The sequence below is a fragment of the Mustela nivalis genome (assembly GCF_964662115.1).
Source record: "Mustela nivalis genome assembly, chromosome: 17".
NCBI classification, from domain to species: Eukaryota; Metazoa; Chordata; class Mammalia; order Carnivora; family Mustelidae; genus Mustela; species Mustela nivalis.
In genome coordinates this window covers 4303193-4321899 of record NC_139036.1, presented here as the reverse complement: position 1 = coordinate 4321899, position 18707 = coordinate 4303193, and the positions used below count along the sequence as shown (strand labels likewise).

At 58.8% G+C, this 18707-nt stretch overlaps 1 protein-coding gene across 1 annotated transcript; it reads left to right on the top strand.

Annotated features, from left to right (window-relative positions):
* Positions 1 to 5560: 5560 nt before the first annotated feature.
* On the top strand, positions 5561 to 17998 carry ALOX12B (arachidonate 12-lipoxygenase, 12R type; the record flags this gene model as incomplete). Its single annotated transcript, XM_082707669.1, has 14 exons — positions 5561 to 5707; positions 7377 to 7581; positions 10286 to 10367; positions 10681 to 10803; positions 11034 to 11137; positions 11462 to 11634; positions 11848 to 11991; positions 12984 to 13187; positions 13409 to 13495; positions 13791 to 13960; positions 14202 to 14323; positions 16134 to 16234; positions 16415 to 16585; positions 16792 to 17998. The coding sequence occupies 14 exons, from the start codon at positions 5561 to 5563 to the stop codon at positions 16969 to 16971; spliced, it is 2013 nt and encodes a 670-aa protein (XP_082563795.1). The 3' UTR covers positions 16972 to 17998.
* Positions 17999 to 18707: the final 709 nt, after the last annotated feature.

Sequence of the window (18707 nt, the reverse complement as noted above, 5' to 3'; positions counted from 1 at the left end):
TGCTCTCTCTCTCTCTCTCTCTCAAATAAATAAATAAAATTTTAAAAGAAAGAAAGAGATCTGTGCGGCCCTCAGCTCAGTCATGGGTAACTCTCTCTCCATAGCCACCCAATGACCCCTTCCCTGTGTCCCGTGTCCCCTGACTTTGGATCTGGCCCCTTTACCTCCTCTGCCTCCGGAGTCATATTCTGTGTCTGACAAACCCTGGTCAGCCTCTCTCTGGCCAGAGTCGCTGTGTCTTTGGCCAGGGACCCGGGAACGGTTCCTCCATCCCTCCAGCGCTGGTGGCAGGGGAATCCATCCTATGGCTTTTCTGTTGCCATAACTGGTGACCCATCCAGAGAGTCCCCTCGGCGAGGGCTTTGCTAGGCTGTAGAGTCTCCCAGCCCCGTGCCAGACCACTGCCTGGCTCATTCTCCCATTTAGTGGGGACCCTCCAGCTGCCTTGACCTTGGACGACAGGGTTGAGGATGATGGGAGGTGCTGGCCGAGCTACGTCAGCCCCACGAGAACCCAGGGACCGAACTTCCTCTCCAAAATGGTCATCCTTGCCCCTGCTGTGCCAAAACTCCAGAGCAGCCATGGTCCTACAGATCTAGACAACAGTACTGCCCCTCCCTTTCCCTGTTCCCTTCAGGCCCAAGAATCGTCTCCCCACCACCATTCAGCCAAACCCCTTCTCTGGCTGCCTCTGGGGAGAGGGGATGAGGGCTGGGGGTGGAAAAGGACAGTCTGGGGCCATGCCGCAGGTGGGGTTCCCACCTCCTTTCCCTGTGATCCCTGGAGGGGCAGCCCCGTGCCAGGCTGTAAGAGCAGGGGTGCCGGGAATGTCTCACCTGCAGGTTCCGACCTGAGAATGTTGCCAAATCCTCAGACTCTGTGTACCTTAGAACAAGATCAAAGGGGGGTGCCTGGGTGGCTCAGTGGGGTAAGCGTCTGCCTTTGGCTCAGGGAATGATCTCGGGGTCCTGGGATTGAACCCCGTGTGGAGCTCCCTGCTCAGTGGGGAGCCTGCTTCCCCCTCTCCTCCTGCCTCTCCACTCAAATAAAGAAATAAAACCTAAAAAAAAAAAAAAAAAAAAAAAAAAAGGAACAAGTTCAAAGGACTAAGAACGAGCCAGAGGCATCCCAGTGTGGCCGGGCTGTGGCAGAGGCTGGATGGAAGCACGCCAGCCTCTTTTCCCAGCTGGTGTTGAGCAAGTCCTCAACCTCAGTGGCCCCAATGTGGCAGATGAACGGGAGGGACAAGTAGACCTGGAAAGTCCCTTCCAGTGCCGGCATTCTAGGATCTGCTTGCCTCAAACCTCCCGTGTCCTAGTGTCCTAGATGCTGTTCCCTGTTGTTGGGTCGGGAGCCAGGGAGACAGACGGCAAGCCCAGGAACAAATGAATCCTTCCAGAGCCTGCAGGTGGAGCTGGGAGATGGCAACCGGACTCCGTGTTAGCAGGACTGGGGGTGGGGTGACACTGAAGTCTGGTGGTCCTGGAGAGCCACTGGGGCAGGGGCGGGCTAGTTGAGACTGGGATCAGAGCAAACCATTAGAGACAGCCCAGTGGGGAGGTGGGGGAGGTGCGGAGGGAGGGGCGGCAGAGGTGTTACAGACCACGTGCTCAGGGAACAGAGGGCCAGAGTTGCTGGGATAAGGTGACAGAGGGGTGGATGGATGTTGGTCACCCGCAGTCCTGATGTCCACACTGTGTCCTTGGATTTGATTCTAAGGGCAACACAGTGTGATGCGCCAGCGAGTTTTAAGCAGGAGAGTGACCCCATTTGATTTTTTTCTGTCCTGGGGGGCGGGGCCCCAGGGGTTGCTCCCCGCCTTGCCGGGCTTGGGGTGGGGCAAGCAGGGGGTGCCCCAGCCATGAGGACTCAGCTTCCTGTGTGGGTGGCCCTTGCGAACCAACCCAGAGAGCTCGCGTCCTTCCCAGGGACCTACCCTGCCTCCCCAGTCCAGCCCTGGTCCAGGAGAACCAGTTTTTCAGCCCAGTGAGCACCTACCCAGAGGCACGCATCCACGTTTGGGCCATACGTGGGGAGCGCCCCATCTTCATTCTCCTGCCTAGTCTCATCCACGTGCTCAGCCACATTCGTGTCCCGTCCCCCACTGCCCTCACCTCCTTCCGTTTCCTTCAGGGACTGATCCCCACTCCAGAGCCTTGTCCTGATCAAACCCAGGGGCCACTGCGCTCTTGCTTTTGGGGGACAAACGGATCGGGGGGAGACCTATTGATCGTGGATTATGATTTGAGGAGACAGCTTTTGGGGGATGGAGGTAGATCCCCACCATTTGGGGTGACATCCAAACACTTCTACACCATCAGCTCCCTGTCCTGCTCCCCCAAATTCCCCTCTCACTTTATCTTCCAGGCACCCTGCCTCCTCCCCACACCCCACTATGTGATTTTACCACTGGATTACAAGGTTCAGGAGGGGCCTCTAACCCCCACTCCCCTGGGGACTCTGTATCCCAGAGGGGCCTGGAAATGCCACTTCCCAAACCCCTAAGCTTCAATCCCCAAGCCACCCCACGCTGCTCCAAGATTAGCAGCCCCCTGGGGGCACAGTCTCCAGGAAAGGGGAGTGGCTGCCAAGTCGAGACGGGAGAACTTGGCTTGGAATTTGCATCTTATGATGCAAATTTGCAGCATCAGGCTCCTAGCATCCCCCAAGAGTCATCTGGGTGGCTAAGCGGAGCCCAGGAGGGCAGGCCTGACCTGCCTGACAGCTCCTGGTCCTCAGCCCAGGGCAGCACTGTGCCACACAGATGAGACAGCCCTGCCGGTCACCTACAGTCATACACAGGCACGACTATCCCCAGCCTTCTCCCCCATCCTGTCTCCATCCCCTTAATCAGTTCCTCTCCCCCACCACCATCCCACCTGGTCCTTACCCCAATCTAGCTCTCCTCTCAGAGTCTCACCCTAGTCCAGCCGCATCCCTGATGTGCTTCTTAGCCCTGACCTCCTCACCCTGATCACACCAGCCCACCTACCATTAAGAATCGCGTTTCAAGACCAGGTGCTGGGTACTGGGCTAGGAGGTGGGGAGAAAACCCAACCAAACAGAGGACAGTCTAATCCAGTGGGGAGGATGGTCACCAGTCAAAGATGTTAGCTGTGGTGCTGTGGAGCCATTAATAGTGAAATCTGGCCTTCCTTGATGAAGCCCTTATCAAGCTAACATCAGAAGGAAGAGGAAACTTAACCTGGTCCAAGTGGTAGAGTGGGGCAGCATGTGCAAAGGCCCTGTGGTTGCAAGGGGATTGATCTCACTTCCTTCATGCCTTTATTCAAAAGTCCCCTTGTTGAAGGGCTCTTCCCTGACCCCTCTCTTTATAATTTCCTTCCCTGCTTCTCCTTGGTAATTGATCACCAACATAATATTTTATTTACTTCATTAGTAAGCTGTATTGTCTTCCTAGAATGGAAGCTCCAGGAGGAAGGGCGGTGATTTGCTTTGGGACGAGACCTAGGAGACAGGCCACGGGAGCTATGTGAATGGATGATGTCATTATCGGGAAGGTTAGAAGGAGCAGCCGCCAGGCCTCAACTGGGGTTGGATGGCATGGGGGTGACAGGAGCACATTTGGGTCTTAAAAAGGTCATTTCAGTCCCTACCTCTGATCACAGCCCTATCCCTTAGCTCAACCTGAATTGCAATCTCCTTTCCATTCCTCACCCAATCCGGAACCTTCTGGAATCTTCTCTCCACCTCAGAATCCCAGCCCTCTTTGACATTAACTTGGCCCTGGGCAAGTGTGACCTTCCCTCAATGGTGACAGAAGGGTGACACCTCAGAGGGAACCTGGGCTGGAGCTTCCTGGTTGGTGGGAGCTGCTCCTGGGAGGCAGAAGCAAAGAGGGCAAGTCCAAGCCAAGTGGGCGGGAATGTGACTCTCCCCTCACTGTCCCTGAGAGTAGACCTCCCACCCTCTCTCTTAATCTACCCCCAGTCCCGACACCTTCCTAAAGTCAGCTCTACCCTGGGGCCTTGGCCAGTCCTCGTGGCTCCTGGCAACGAGCCCCCAATCCCAACTCCCTTCCGGCTCCAGATTCTCTGCAGAGTGTAATGTCCAAACTGATAACAGAAAGATCGTTTTCTTCTCTCCCCGCAAAGCTCCCCCAGAGTTTACTGCTCTGCGAGGATTTCATTTGTTCTCCGCTTCTGCAGGGCCTAGAACAGTGCCTGAAACAGGTGTGCTCCCCGGACACCTCCTGAGGGGATGAAGGCCGGAAAGAATGAATGATTTGGTTCCGGACAAACCCAGTTCTATTAGAGCCCAACCTTGACCCCCATCCTCTTCCTCACTTCGTTGTTTTTTGGGGGTGGGGCGAGGGTGAGTACTTTGTGAAACTGAGGGATAGCATAGAACAAAATGCTTCAGTTCCCTTCTGTACCACCCAGATCAAGACACAGAAGGTTCCAGCTCTCCACGCAGCTCCCCCCTCGAAGGTGCTCTCAGCCGCCATCGCCGCGCTTTCTTAGGACCTGCCTGGTTTCGTCTGTTCTCGAACTTCCAATAGATGGAATGATAGAGCGGGCACTTTTTTCCTTTGGCTTCTTTCATTCGTCCATATCGTCCACATCGCTGTTTGTTTTTTGTTTTTGTTTTTTTTAATTGCTGGGTAGAATTCTGTTAGGACTATACCACAAAGTTCAAGTCCACCCCGTGGCTTATTTCTCGTGCCCCCAGCTTCATTGCACGTGTCATCCACTCTTGTATGCACCCTGTCCTGTCCCTCCTCTCTCGGGGGACCCAGGCCTTGCAGGAGGCAACAGACACCCTGTCTCCCCCCGGATGCCCTCTCCCTGGAGTCTCTCTGCGGCCCTGAGCTCAGCTGCAGCATCCACTGCTCTTCCCCTCAAGGGCTCTGGGCTCTGGGGCAGGAGGATGGGCCAGCCTTCCCACAGCGGCCACTGCCTATCCCATTGCCCAGAGAGGAATGGCCCCTGGCCCGCAGCGGGCCATCAGGACAGAGAGTTCCTGCTGTGCCCGTCCCCCTGGGCCGCCCCCACTGTGGGGGGGTGACCCGCTGCCCCTGGATGGGCTCAGCAGGGGTGCCCAGTGCTGTTGCCCATGGGGGCGGGCAGAAGGAAGGCGCTTATTAGGCCGATAATGATCTGGGAGCCCCGCCCAGCCCTGTCCCCCCACTTCCCTGGGGCCTGGGCTCAGGCTGGACTGGCTCCCCCACCCTGCAGCCTCCTTCATCCGAGGCATGTTCCATCCACCCTCTCAGAAGCCAGCCCAGCACCCTGTCTGCCTGTCCTCCCTGCCGGCTGCTGGAGGGCTGGCAGCCCAGACACCGGCTTGCCCGCCCGCCCGACTTCGCCCCGCCCCAGCCTGCCTGGCTCCCCGCCTGGCCACCAAGGGCAGCACCTCTCCAGGCTCCGGGCTGCCCCTGGGCCAGACGTCCCTGCCTCACCTCTCCCTCTTGGGAGGCTGGCCCCGTCCACGTCTCCCTGCGTCTGGCTTCCCCTGCCTGGCCTGCCTGGGCTCCCCCTGTGCGGCCCCCCTCAGAGTCTGCACTTGAGCCCTCCCTCCTGCTTCTTCAAGAGCAGCCATGGCTGCCTACAAAGTCAAGGTGGCCACGGGTACCGACCTCTTGTCGGGAACGATGGACTCCATCTCTCTGACCATTGTGGGGACCCAAGGAGAGAGCCACAAGCAGCTGCTGAACCATTTCGGGAGAGACTTTGCGACTGGGGCGGTGAGTGCGTGTGTGTGGGGTGTGCATGTGTGTGTGTGTGTACACATGAGTGTGCTCTGTGTGTATGTGGTCTGTGTGTGTATGTGTGAATGTGTGGTGTGTGTGGCATGTGAGTGATGTGTGTGCTGCATGAATGCGCGGCATGTGAGTACTTGTGGGTATGTATGTGTGTGTGGAGTATACGTGTGTGTGTGTGGTGAAGTGAATATGTGTGTGGTGTATGAGTGTGTGTGCTGTGTGTGTATGTGTGAGTGTTATGCGTGTGCTGTGTGAGTGTGTGGAATGTCAAAGTGAGGTATGTGTGTGGAGTGGTAAGTGTGTGCCATGTGAGTGTGTGGAGGATGAGTGTGGTATGTGAGTGTGTGGTGTGTGAGAATGTGTGTGTGGAGTGTGAGTGTGTGGAGTATGAATGTGGTATGTATGTGTGTGGTGTATGACTGTGTGTGTGTGTGTGGTGTGTGAGTGTGGTATGTGAGTGTAGTGAGTGTGTGGAGTGTGAGACTGTGCGTGTGTGTGTGTGCGCGCGTGTGTGTCCGGGGAGCACAAGGAGGGCTGGAGGTGTGTGCGGGAGGAAGCCAGGGGCGGGGAGCACCAGGGCGCTCTGGGGGAGCCCTGCAAGCAGGGGGCTCCAAGGGCAGCTTTGGATGGGTCCCTGCTTTCCGGCCACCCTGCCTCATCCCTGCTCTGTCACCACTCATCCCTCTGTGCTCATGTCTCATCTCTGCCTGCCCTCTCTCCCCTCCTCTCTCTTCCTCACCCACATCCCTCACCTTTCAGCCTCTCCCTCCCTTTCTTGCCCTTGGCCTCTCCCGATCCCTGGTCTCTCTCCATTTCCTCTTCCCTCTCCATGGCCTCTCCCCTTTCTTCATCCCTCCCCATTTCCTCTTCTTCCCCCTCATTCCTCCCTACAGCCTCTCCCCTTCCCTCATTCTTGCCCATGGCCTCTCCCCCTCCCCCATCTCTCCCCCAGGGCCTCTCCCCCTCCCTCATCTCTTCGCAGGTCCTTTCACCCTCCCTCATTCCTGCCCATGGCCTCTCCCTTTCCCTGATCCCTCTCCCTCCCATCCTTACTCTTCCCAAGTTCAGTTGCATCATAAATGGCTTAAAAGCACATTGGATTATCTGCGATTTAAAATGGCATCTGACCAGCCTGTCCAGTGGGGCCTGCCTTCTCTGCGATGGAAGGCACCCTTTGCTGGTCCCTCAGCCCTAATTCTGGGTCCGGTCTGGCCACCTGTTGCTGTGTGAAATCAGCAGGTCACTCGGACTGTATGGCCATGTCTACATCTCTACATCTTCACTGATAAGTAGCAGAAGACGAGGCTGGCTGGACCACCTCTGCCCAGTCTAAGATGGCAGGAGGTTTGGGGGAGCCCTGGACCCCACTTGGACCCCTTTGTCGACCAGCCCCTAGGGGGCTGCATGAGTCCCGCAGCCTCAGAAGATGGGGCAGGTGGCTGGGAATGGAGGCTGAGAGACTGGTGTGTTGCAGCCTTGGGTAGAGGGGCTCAGCAGGTGACAGCCCAGTGGGAGTTGGGGAGGGGAGCCCCATGATCAGGTCACTCCCCTGCCCAGGGAGGTGAGCATCAACCCCAGTGCAGGAGCAGAGCCTGGTGAGGGGCTGGGCAGGGGGGATCCTGTCACTCACCTAGCCCCGTGCCCGGCCCAGGTGGACGAGTACACCATCTGCTGTGAGCAGGACCTGGGGGAGCTCATCATTATCCGCCTGCACAAGGAGCGCTACTCCTTCCTCCCCAAGAACTCCTGGTATTGCAACTACGTGCAGATCAGAGCCCCAGATGGCCGCGTCTACCATTTCCCCGCCTACCAGTGGATGGACGGCTATGAGACCCTGGCCCTCAGGGAGGCAACAGGTGAGCCCTCAGCACCCCACCCCTGCCACCAGGCCCCTGGCTCCCGCCTGGCTGTCACCTGCGGGGCCCGTCCCCACCTGCCGCCCTCACATAGCACCCTCAGTCCCTGGTGCTCCAGGGCTCAGCTTGGGGCTGCCCCCTGCGGGGACACAGACTGCGGGGGCGCGGGGGTGTGTGCCTCCGGGCCGTCCTCTGGGTCTCAGGATCCCAGGTCTTAGCTGAAGGCAAGCGTGCTCTCCACTAGCTCCCCTGCGATCCTGCTTCTGACTCCCACGGGATGCAGCAGGATGCCTTGTCACTGTCCCACCTGCTGCCTGTTCCCTTATGAAGCCCTGGGAGTTCAACAGAGCCAGCGGGGTCTCCAGCGGGGCACAAGATGTTCTATTGGAACATCCCAAGGCCTCCCTCCCTGCCACGCTGACACCGATGCCTTACTTCTCCACCAGGGCTCACTGCGGCTCCCGAAGGGTCCCTTCATCCAGTAACCTGGAGGAGGGCCTGTTAATGCTAGACAGGTGGGATGTTCTCTAGTGCCCAGTCAAGGCTGCGGTTGTATTTCCCAGACACTCACTTGCTCCCCTGGAAGAGGGACAGGGAGTCCCAGCTCCTCGTGCACACCCCTATCTGGTGGGCTTGGCTCAGCTTCCTAGGACGTGGCTGCTACAGGGGAATGCAAGCTTGTCCTTTTAGGTCCCCCTGGCTCTGCCCCTTCAGCCTCTCTGGGCCTTCCTCAAGGTGCATAGGAGGGGAGGGGGCTTGGAGTTCCCGCTTGGCAGCGCAGCTGACCCTGCCCCGCCCTGCACCTCTCATTTCCCTGGTAGCAGGGAGACAGGGCCTGAGCTGGGGAAAGAGGCAGAGGCAGAGGGAGGCAGGCCTGGGGGAGGGTGAGGAGACCAAGGGGAGAGCTCCCCCAACTCCCAGCCCCTGGGGAGGGGGTGGTAATGGAGGATCTTCCAGCGGTGGCCCAGTGGCCAGGAAGCAGGGGCAGGGCAGGAGCAGGCCTGGTGCCATGCAGGAATGGCACTGGGTGGAGTGGCCGCTTGCAACAGCAGCACAGAAAGCTTGCGTCACGGCCTGGCCCTGGAAGGAGTCTGGCCCCCACCCAGGGGTTGAAGCCCAGCTGGGTCCTGGGGTTGCACAACTCCAGGGGGCACTGTTCACTGGGGACACAACGTGAGGTGCAGCAGATGGAGGAAGGAGAGGGCCTCGAGGGCAGGTGACGGGGCTGTGGCGATAGGCACACGGCAGCCGGGGCCACCAGCCAGGACACTGGACAGAGACAGGCCTGGGTGTCGATCTCAGTGCCACCACTTACTTGAAGATTGTAAGCCTCGGTGTTCTCCTCTGGAAAATGGGTCTAACCGCAGAGCCTACTTTATAGGGCTCATGCAAGAATCCAGGGACATAGCCTCTAAAATTTTAAAAGGCTTAACAACTCTTGGTGTGGTTCGTGGCTAGGGGGACGGGTGAGTGGTCCCAGGCAGGCTGCCTTGGTTCAAATCCCACCTCGCGCTTGTCTCTCTTTAACATTGGTTGTTTTCTCCTTGTAAAATGAGCACAACGGTATGGTCCCTTAGCTGAAACTTTTGGGCTCAGGGTGGTCTTGAATTTCAGATCTGAGGGACACCTGAGTAGCTCACTTGGTTGAGTGTCCGACTCGGTTTCACCTCAGGTTGTGACGTTGGGGTCCTGGGGTGGAGCCCCAGGTCAGGCTCCCTGCTGAGCGGGAAGTCTGCTTGAGATTCTCCCCCTCCTTCTGCCCCTCCCTCTATGCACACTCTCATAAATAAATCTTAAAAGAAAGAAATTCAGATCTCATTTAGAATAGGTATGTTTATATATATATCTATATCTATACTTTCCCATTTACACGGTCTATACATTAAATAATATATCCACCAGGCACCTCCTTGCCAAATATTCTAATATTTCTGCAGAAAAAACAAAACAAAACAAAAAACACTGATAGTTATGCCAAGTGAGTTCAGTAAAAGCTGTATAGCCTCTTGTAAATTCAGAGCAGGTTTTGCAGACCAAGGAATTTGTGCTCAACTTGTGAAAAAGACAGGGTTGGTGTCTATCGTCTTTTGGGTTTTGGAATTGTGGAGACAGGATTGCAGGCGTGTAACAGTCACCTGCTGGTAAGGTTGTTCCTGTGTGGATCGTTATTAATATAAGTAGAGTCAGGGTGCCTGGGTGGCTCTGACATGAAGCCTCTTCCTTCAGCGCAGGTCGTGATCTCAGGGTCCTAGGATCGAACCCCGCATCAACTCCCTGCTCAGTGGGGAGTCTGCCTCTCCCTTTCCGTCTGTGCTCTCTGTCAAATAAATAAATAAAATCTAAACATGTATATTTATATATGTAGGAGAGAGTGTTTGGAAAGAGCCTAGTGCCCAGTAAGTGCTATGTAACTGACCTTCAGTAATGTTTTAGTGGGTCCAGAAGAGGGACTCCCTCCCAGCAGCAAGCCCAGCTCCAGGGGCAGAGCTAGGGAGAGGAGGGTGGTCTCTGATCCTTTTCTCTGAGATTTTGGGAGGACATAGCCCTCCTCCCTCTCCAGCCCAGAGTAAGCCTTCCCTGTCCTTGTCTGTGGGCCGGCAGAGCCAGTCTAGAGGGCAGGAGCTGAATTCTGATCCTCGCTAAATGGTCCGGGGCAGACAAGGCCAAGGTCAGACCTTGAACCTCCTCTGTGGTCTCCTTGCAGGAAAGACAAGAGCAGAAGACACGCTCCCGATCCTTCTGGAGCATCGACAGGAGGAGATCAGAGCCAAGCAGGACTTCTACCAGTGAGCAGACGGAGGCAGGGGCTGCGGGAGACCAGAGGGCTGTGATGGCTTGGCCTTCCGTCCTGGGTTGGCTGTAGGCACCAGGCCCCAGCAACTCCCTTCTCTTTGCAGCTGGAGGGTCTTCGTTCCAGGCCTGCCCAACTACGTGCATATCCCCAGTTACCGCCCTCCTGTCCGGAGAAACCCCAACCGGCCCGAGTGAGGACCTGAGGCTGCCCTGGGGCCCCTCCCATGGTTGACCCTTGGGCTCTGCCTGCTCCCTGCGCCGCCCCTACCCCGGGTACCTGCCCCAGCCCTGCACTCCTTCCTACAGGTGGAATGGTTATATCCCCGGCTTCCCGATTCTCATCAACATTAAGGCCACCAAGTTCCTGAACTCAAACCTCCGCTTCTCCTTCGTCAAGACGGCCTCCTTCTTCTTTCGCCTGGGGCCCATGTGAGTCTGCGACGGGGCGGGGGGGGGGGGGGGGGGGGGGGAGGGGGTGGTGGTGGTGGTGGGTGAGGGGTGGGGGGAGGTGCCCCTGTCCCTGTCCCCGCTCCACGCGCCTTGGCCTTCGCCACAGCCCCACAGCTCACAATGGCCTAGGGAGCCCGGGACCCCCCAGACCCCTGGACGCAGGGAGTGCTGCCTGTGTGAGCGCCTCCCCCTGGAACCGGGTCCCCTAGGGCTCTGGGCTTCAAACTCCGTGGCCTGGTGGACTGCAAGCAATCGTGGAAGAGGTTGAAGGACATCAAGAAAATCTTCCCCGCCAACAAATCTTTCATCTCCGGTATGGGGTCGGGAAGGCGAGCCCGGGGGAGCCTGCGGTGTCGGGCGGGGGGAGCTGTGGGCGCGGGCCGGAGGCGGGATGCCCCGTCCGGGCCGAGGCCGCGGGATGGGAGGCGCAGCCAGCCCCAGGCCCGAATGGCCGGCTGGGGGGGGGGCGCCCTCTGGCGGCTTCGTGGAGAATGCCGCCCTGGGCGCCGCCAGCTGCTGGAGGGGAGGCTGGGGAGGGGGGCGGTGGGGGGGCTTCTCGGGTGTCCGTGGTCTTCCTCTGTCTCGGGTCTCAGGGACACCCGGCCGCGTCATGACGTCCTCACGGTCCCCCACCCAGAGTACGTGGCCGCGCACTGGACAGAGGACAGCTTCTTCGGGTATCAGTACCTCAACGGCATCAACCCAGGCCTGCTCCGCCGCTGCACGCAGATCCCGGACAAGTTCCCCGTCACAGATGACATGGTGGCCCCGTTCCTGGGCGAGGGAACGTGCCTGCAAGCGGAGTTGGAGGTGAGGCCCGATCCGCTGGAGATCCCTGGCCTCCCAGCCCCCCTCCGTCCCCGTCTCTCCAGTCCCACCGTTGCTGTCCCCAGAGTCCCACGAGCCGCTGTATTCCCAGCCGACCGCTGCACCTGGGGGGCCAGGGCTCTCTGCACCCAAGGCGGGGCTCGCAGGTGTCTCCTGCTGGTGCCTACCTGCCCCCCCATTGCGGCTCCCTTGCAGAAGGGGAACATTTACCTGGCAGACTACCGCATCTTGGAAGGCATCCCCACCATTGAGCTCAACGGAAGGAAGCAGCATCACTGCGCGCCCCTCTGCCTGCTGCACTTCGGCTCGGAGGGGAACATGATGCCCATCGCCATCCAGGTGCCTGGGGTGCAGGCCTGGGGCCCTGTGAGCATGTTGCCAATGCGAGTGCCTGTGTGTGTGTATGCGTGTGTGCATGCATGCACACGTGGGCAAGTGCCCATTTACATGAGTGTGCGATCCCTCTGTGTGCATCTGAGAACACACGTATGTTTATACATGTTCCTATCTGTGTGTGTGGCCCCATGTGTAAGCCTCGGGCTGAGTCCCTTCTTATCCCTACGTGCGTACAACTTCATCCTGCCCCTGTCCACCTGTCTGCCCATGAGTGAACTTGGGTCCCTGGTCCTGTCCTTGGTGCATGCAGGGGTGTGTAGAGCGTGCTTACTCTGTGCATACATGTGCAGAGATGACAAGATGGGAATGTGCTTGGTTGCTTGAGCTTGTCTCTTTGGGTCCGTTCCCTCATTTATTTGTTAAGCCAACACCTGCTGTGGGCCAGACCTCTGCTGGAAATACTGAGCTAATCAGACTTAGCCATTGCCTTGAGAGTGGCCTGGCACGAAAGGGGATTGAGGTGCTATGTTCCCAGAGGTCTCCACCAGTTCATGTCTAAATTAGAAAAAGGCATCTCTCGGGGGGGGGGCAGGATCAGCCAAGCCCCTATGCTCCTGGCTCATTAGTGGAACAGCGTAGCCAGGATTTCAGTTACTCCCTTTGCCCCAGAGGGCTGGTACCCTTGTGCAGCGCACAACTTGTACAGCTGAATAGGGCAGCTGCAGGGTTGAAATAAGGAAAACTTCTCAGAAGAGGCAACTTGCGAGCTGCTTCTTGAATGAATGGGAGCTTCCAGGTAGAGAGAGGGAGGGGGAAAGGGACTACAGGCAGAGGGGACAGCAAGAGCAAATGTGAGAAGGGAGGAAGGGCCCTGGTGTGTTCAGATTCTTCTCTGCCTCCTTCCTGCAGTGGGGGCCGTGTCTCTGTGTGTGTGTGTGTATGTGTGTGTGTGTTTGTGTGCCCTCACCTAACTCTCCCTCCTTCCCCATCCCTAGCTCAGCCAGACCCCTGGACCCGACTGTCCCATCTTCCTGCCCAGTGACTCTGAGTGGGACTGGTTGCTGGCCAAGACATGGGTGCGCTACGCGGAGTTCTACTGCCACGAGGCCATCTCCCACCTGCTGGAGACGCACCTCATTGCAGAGGCCTTCTGCCTGGCCATGATAAGGCAGCTACCCATGTGCCACCCCCTCTATAAGGTATGGGCTGGGCCCCAGGCCCCCCCCAGAAAGGCACCTGGCTCGCTCAGCGCTCAGGGGGAACCCCTGGTAGACTCGGGGAGGCAGCTGGGCACCCACAAGAGAGGGTTTGGGGTGGGAACTTCCCAAAGTGATAGGGTCTTGATGCTGTACAAGAGGGGGGATGATGCTGAGGTCCTTTGGAGCTGACTGTGGTCCCCTCTCCATGCTACCTCCTGCAGCTGCTGGTCCCCCACACCCGGTACACCATCCAGATCAACAGCATCGGGCGGGCCCTCCTCCTCAATGAGGGAGGGCTGTCTGCCAGGGTAAGACTTCTGCCTGCGCCCCAGCAAGACCTTTGCTGCCATTCTGGGCATTGCCATTAGACTTAAAGCAAGATTTCCCACTTGCCTTCGGATCACAAGGGGACTGGCGGGTGGGGACCGGGGGATGTGGGTGCTGTGCCCACGAGGGTGCAGAGGGGTGCTGGCCTGGAGCATGGGAGTTCGTGGGGCCGGCTGTGGGAGCATGCAGTGGGCTCTGTGTGAGGCAGGTGTGATCCTCAGAGTGGGGGCCCTGCCGGGACCCCACCGGCCTCAGCGGCTGCCTCCTCCCACCCAGGGCATGTCTCTGGGCCTGGAAGGCTTTGCTGAGGTCATGGTGCGAGCTCTGTCAGAAACAACCTATGACAGCCTCTACCTCCCCAATGACTTCGTGGAGCGTGGGGTCCAGGACCTGCCGGGGTATTACTACCGTGATGACTCCCTGGCCGTGTGGGACGCACTGGAGAGGTGAGGCCAGGCCGGCGGGTTGTGGCATGCAGGGTGGACGGCCTTGGGGGTGGGAGCAGGGATGGGCTGACTTTGAGGCCCGGACCCTGGCTTGGGGCTGAGGCCACCTCCGCGCCCCACAGGAGGTGCCCAATTGCAGGCCGGGGGATGTCTGGGGCGGCTGAGGCTGGGCCACCCTGAGGCGGGGGAAAGCGCTGCCGGGGAAGGGGAGGATCCAAACTGAGACCTGTCCCCTGGTCAGGTACGTGACAGAGATCATCACCTACTATTACCCGTGTGACGCGGCTGTGGCGGGTGACCCGGAATTGCAGTCTTGGGTGCAGGAGATATTTAAGGAGTGCCTCCTAGGGCGTGAGAGCTCAGGTATGGGCCTGGGCGCTGGGCACCTGCATGGACCTGGGGCTAAGGGGTGGGTCCTTCCGGCTGGTGGTGGAACATGTCTTGCTGGGGGCTGAGGGAGCCAAATCTTGGAGAGGCAAATCCTTGGGGAAGGAAACAGGGCTGCCAATTGGCCCCTGGGAGCTCAGGGGCTGTGGGGCAGGGTCATCTCTGGGGATCTGGGGGGCTCCCAGTTCCCCACACTGGAAACAAGCCTTCGTGGGGCAAGAAATGGGGTGTGAGCTCAAACTGAAAACGGTAGAGTGTGCTGGCAACCAGGGAGCTGGTGGGTTCCAGATCGGCCGCTGAGCATCCTGAGGTCATGCCGCTTGGGCAACACTCAGCGAATATTTACTGAGCATCTATGATGTGATAAACGCTGGGTACTGGTAGGCAAAGGGAATAAGACAGGAGAAGGGGTCTGCCCTCAAGTCTCAGGGCTGGTCCTCTCAGTAGACGGGCAATCATGCTGTCTTAGGACTGCTGCAGTCCGGGGGTGGGGATGGGTGGGGTAGGGGTGCACTAGGAGCCCTGGGGAGGCACCTAACCCAGCTGGAGGAGGGTGGTGGGTGGAGATCGGAGGGAGCCGCAAGCTAAGATCTAGCTGAGATCTAACATCCGGGCTAATATCTGGCTCGGAGCTGCAGGGTGGGGAGGTTAGCCAGCGGTTGTTAGAGGTGGGGTTGAACAGTTCTGATGGGAAGCCAGAGCGGGCAGAGGGAGCTGCGGTTGCTGCCTGGGAGGTTCCTGCATCTGAACTGAGGCTGGAAGTTGGCCAGACTCTATGGGGCTAAGCTAAGGCTGAAGGCGAGAGCAGGGCCCGTGGCAGGCCTGGTGAGAGAGGCCCGAATTACCCTGACCACCAGAGGGCGCCGTCGAGGAGGTCCACAAGGAAAGCAGATTTGTACCTGAGACTGTCATGTTGCTGGGGAGTCAGGAGACAGTTCCCGAAGCTGCTGTGGTGTCCAGAGTCGGGTGACAAGGTCCTGACCAGGGGGCAGTTGTGGCAAGGCAGAGAATTCCGGAGCTGCCGGGAGAGAGAAATGACAGGATTTGGTGACTGGTTGGGGTTTCGTGGTGGGTTTGGAGGGAGGAGCCAAGGACCACTCCCAGGTTTGGGGCTGTTGGAACTGGGTGGATGGTGTGTGTCAGGCTGTGAGCTGGGGGCCCGGAAGGACAAGCTTGGGGAGAAAGACAATGGGTCTGATTTCACTGTGTTAGGCTTCTGGAACATGGGGACAATGGGAAGGAGAATCGAGCAGCTTGGTTAAGTGTGGGACCAAGAAATCCACCTGGCATGAGTGCAGAGGCTCGAAAGAATGCGTGTGTGTAGTGTGCACGCGCATGTGTGTGTGTACAGTGTGGGTGTGGATGAGGGGCTGTGCTGGCTCAGGGCAAGAAAGCTGGGATTCCCCCAAAACCTTGTACGCCCACCCCCGAATCCTGGGACCAGAGAGCACCCACTAAGGGAGCGGCAGTAAAGATCCCAGGGCCCCACCTCCACCTCAGCCAGCCCTGGAGGACATGGCTAAGGCCATTTGGGTCCTCCTCCCAAGACCTGTGAGCTGGATGGGGTGGGGTAGGGGGGTGGGAGGCATGGGGATGGGGGTTGTGGTCACAAGAGGGCCAAGCAGGCAGAATGAGATCAGGAACCCGGAAAGGTAGCTAGGAGCGTTGGCGGGATACGGTGCGGGGAGTGTGTGTTTGGGGGGGGTGTCCGGCTCGTGGGCGCCCTCTGCCGGCCATCTAGAACGAGGGCGGGACTGACGCTGCCCGACCTTTCCCCGCGCCCCAGGCTTCCCTCAGTGCCTGCGCACGGTGCCGGAGCTGATCAGATACGTCACCATAGTCATCTACACCTGCTCCGCCAAGCACGCCGCTGTCAACACAGGGCAGGTACCCGTCCTCGCCAGCCCCAGCTCCAGCCCGCGAACCCAGCCTCGGCCATCAGCCCGACTCAGGCCTCCGCCCAGCTCCCAGCTTCAGTCCCCAGCTCAGTTCAGACCCCACAGTCCCGAGGGTGCTGTCTGACCCAGAACCCTTCCCCCTTTGCCATCCTCCCCGCCCCCCGTCCAGCTGGAGTACACAGCCTGGATGCCCAACTTCCCATCGTCCATGAGGAACCCACCGATGCAGGCCAAGGGGCTAACCACTCTGGAGACCTTCATGGACACGTTGCCGGATGTGAAAACCACGTGCATCACCCTGTTGGTGCTCTGGACACTCAGCCGGGAGCCCGACGACAAGGTGCCCCGGGGGCCTCGGGGTGCAGGCAGGGGAGGGGTTACTCCGAGCACCAGCAGGGAGAGGACTGGGGCGGGGGGGGGGGGGCGCCCGACCTCAGGAGAGGGGTTGTGCAGCCCAGGAGGCAGGGGGAGAGAGGCGGCGGCGGCAGGGGCGAGGCGGATGGGCCCGGGCTGGTGGGCAGCAGCTGCTTGGTTGCTTGCACGCAGCGGCCTCTGGGCCACTTCCCCGACATCCACTTCGTGGAGGAGGCCCCGCGGAGGAGCATGGAGACCCTGCGGCGCCGCCTGGCCCAGATCTCGCACAATATCCGTCAGCGCAACAAGGGGCTCCCCATCCCCTACTACTACCTGGACCCGGTGCTGATAGAGAACAGCATTTCCATCTAGGACCACTCCCCTGCCTCGCCCCTCCTGCCTGCGCCTGTTTTCAGAAAAAACAAAACAAAACAAAACGAAACAACCTTGGCACAGCGCTGAGTCTATCCCTGCGCCGGGCCATTTACCTGGGGCGAATGGAGGGGTGCGGGCTGGGACGATGGCGTTCACCACTGCCGGGTCCAGGTAGGCTCAGGGCCCCAGTGCCAGGCCCTGGTCTGCCCCGACGTCCGGTGAGATCCAAGCCAGGAGGCCAGAAGGCAGGGATACCCCTACCCCTGGCTCCGCCCTGAAGTTCTGGGAGATGGCAAGGTGCTCCTGGGGATGGCAGGAAAGAAGGCTGGGACCCTGCACCCTGCCACCCTGTGCCCTGTCTTTCAACCCCAAGTGATTCTGGTTCATCTTAAGTGCCCCTGCCTTGGGGCCCAGACCTTCCAGGACCCCAGCCCAACAGAAAATCTACCCATGGACCAGTATCACCTGAGCCCTGCCCATCTAGGCACCCAGACCACCCAAGACCAGTCCAACTTGAAACATAAACTACCCATCTACCCAGGCAAAAGATCACCCTGAGCCCAGCCTACCAGGAACCTAGACCACTCAAGCCATGCTCACTTTGAAACCCAGCCAGCCCTAAGCTACTACGAACCCATAATATCCTAATAGGAACCTGTAACACCCTACACCACAGCCCATCACCTACCAAAACCTACATCCCTCCAGGCTCGGCCCACACAGGAGCCCAGCCTGCTAAGTGCACCCTCCAAGTAACCCGTCCCCAGGATCCCTTCCTCACCCCTACCCACTCTTCTGGAACCCGAGAATCACCCTCTTTCGGCACCCACTGGGCCTTACTTATGGTTTCATCGCTGACTCCCTGGAGCTGCACAAGGGCTTCGCAGGTGAACTTGACCTCAGGGAGTGAGTCCACTGGGTCTGTCTGGCCTTTTGCAGTAGGTGGTGGTAGGGGGGGCAAGGTTGGGGGCACCTGCATGGTGGTGGAAATATTGGGCATCCCGGCACTGAATTCAAGGTGACCTCCACTGTCGGCGGCAGCATGTTGGGCTGAGCAGTCGACGATGACTGTGGGGAGACATTCAGTGAGCTCCCCAGGGCAGCAGGGACCCGTACATGGGGGTGGGGTGGAGAGAACAGAGCTGAAACCCAAGGGGGTTAGACTCTAAACCTGGGGGTCTAGAGGGCAGGAGACGGGTGTGGCCACCTCACCCGAGCTCACATAGCTTAGAAAACCTTCCTATAAGACTGCCCCGACCTGGATCCATCCACACCCCTGGTTCCCAAAGGACAGAGCTGGATACAGAGTTGGATACAAAGCTGGGGATCCAAGAGGACATGGTGACTAACAGCTGGGACCCTAAAGCGGAAGAGGCCACTGAGACCTGCTGCCCAAAGGGGACTCTGAAGCCAGAGAGAGAAAATGGCCAAACAGGCATTGCATGAACCGCTGAGCTGACCTGCAGACCTGGAGGTCTTTGTCTCCCCACAGGGGTTCAAACCTAGGGTCTAGAGCTGCAGGTGGTTCGCAGATGTGCTTTGATTGACTGCCACGGTTTCCTATTTGTTCCTTTTTTGAGTTGCATCAGTGGCTAGCACTTACATATTAGACAATGTCAGGTTTCTCTTGAAAAATCTGAAGGTCTAGGGCGCCTGGGTGTCTCAGTGGGTTAAAGCCTCTGCCTTCGGCTCGGGTCATGATCCCAGGGTCCTGGGATGGAGCCTCACATCAG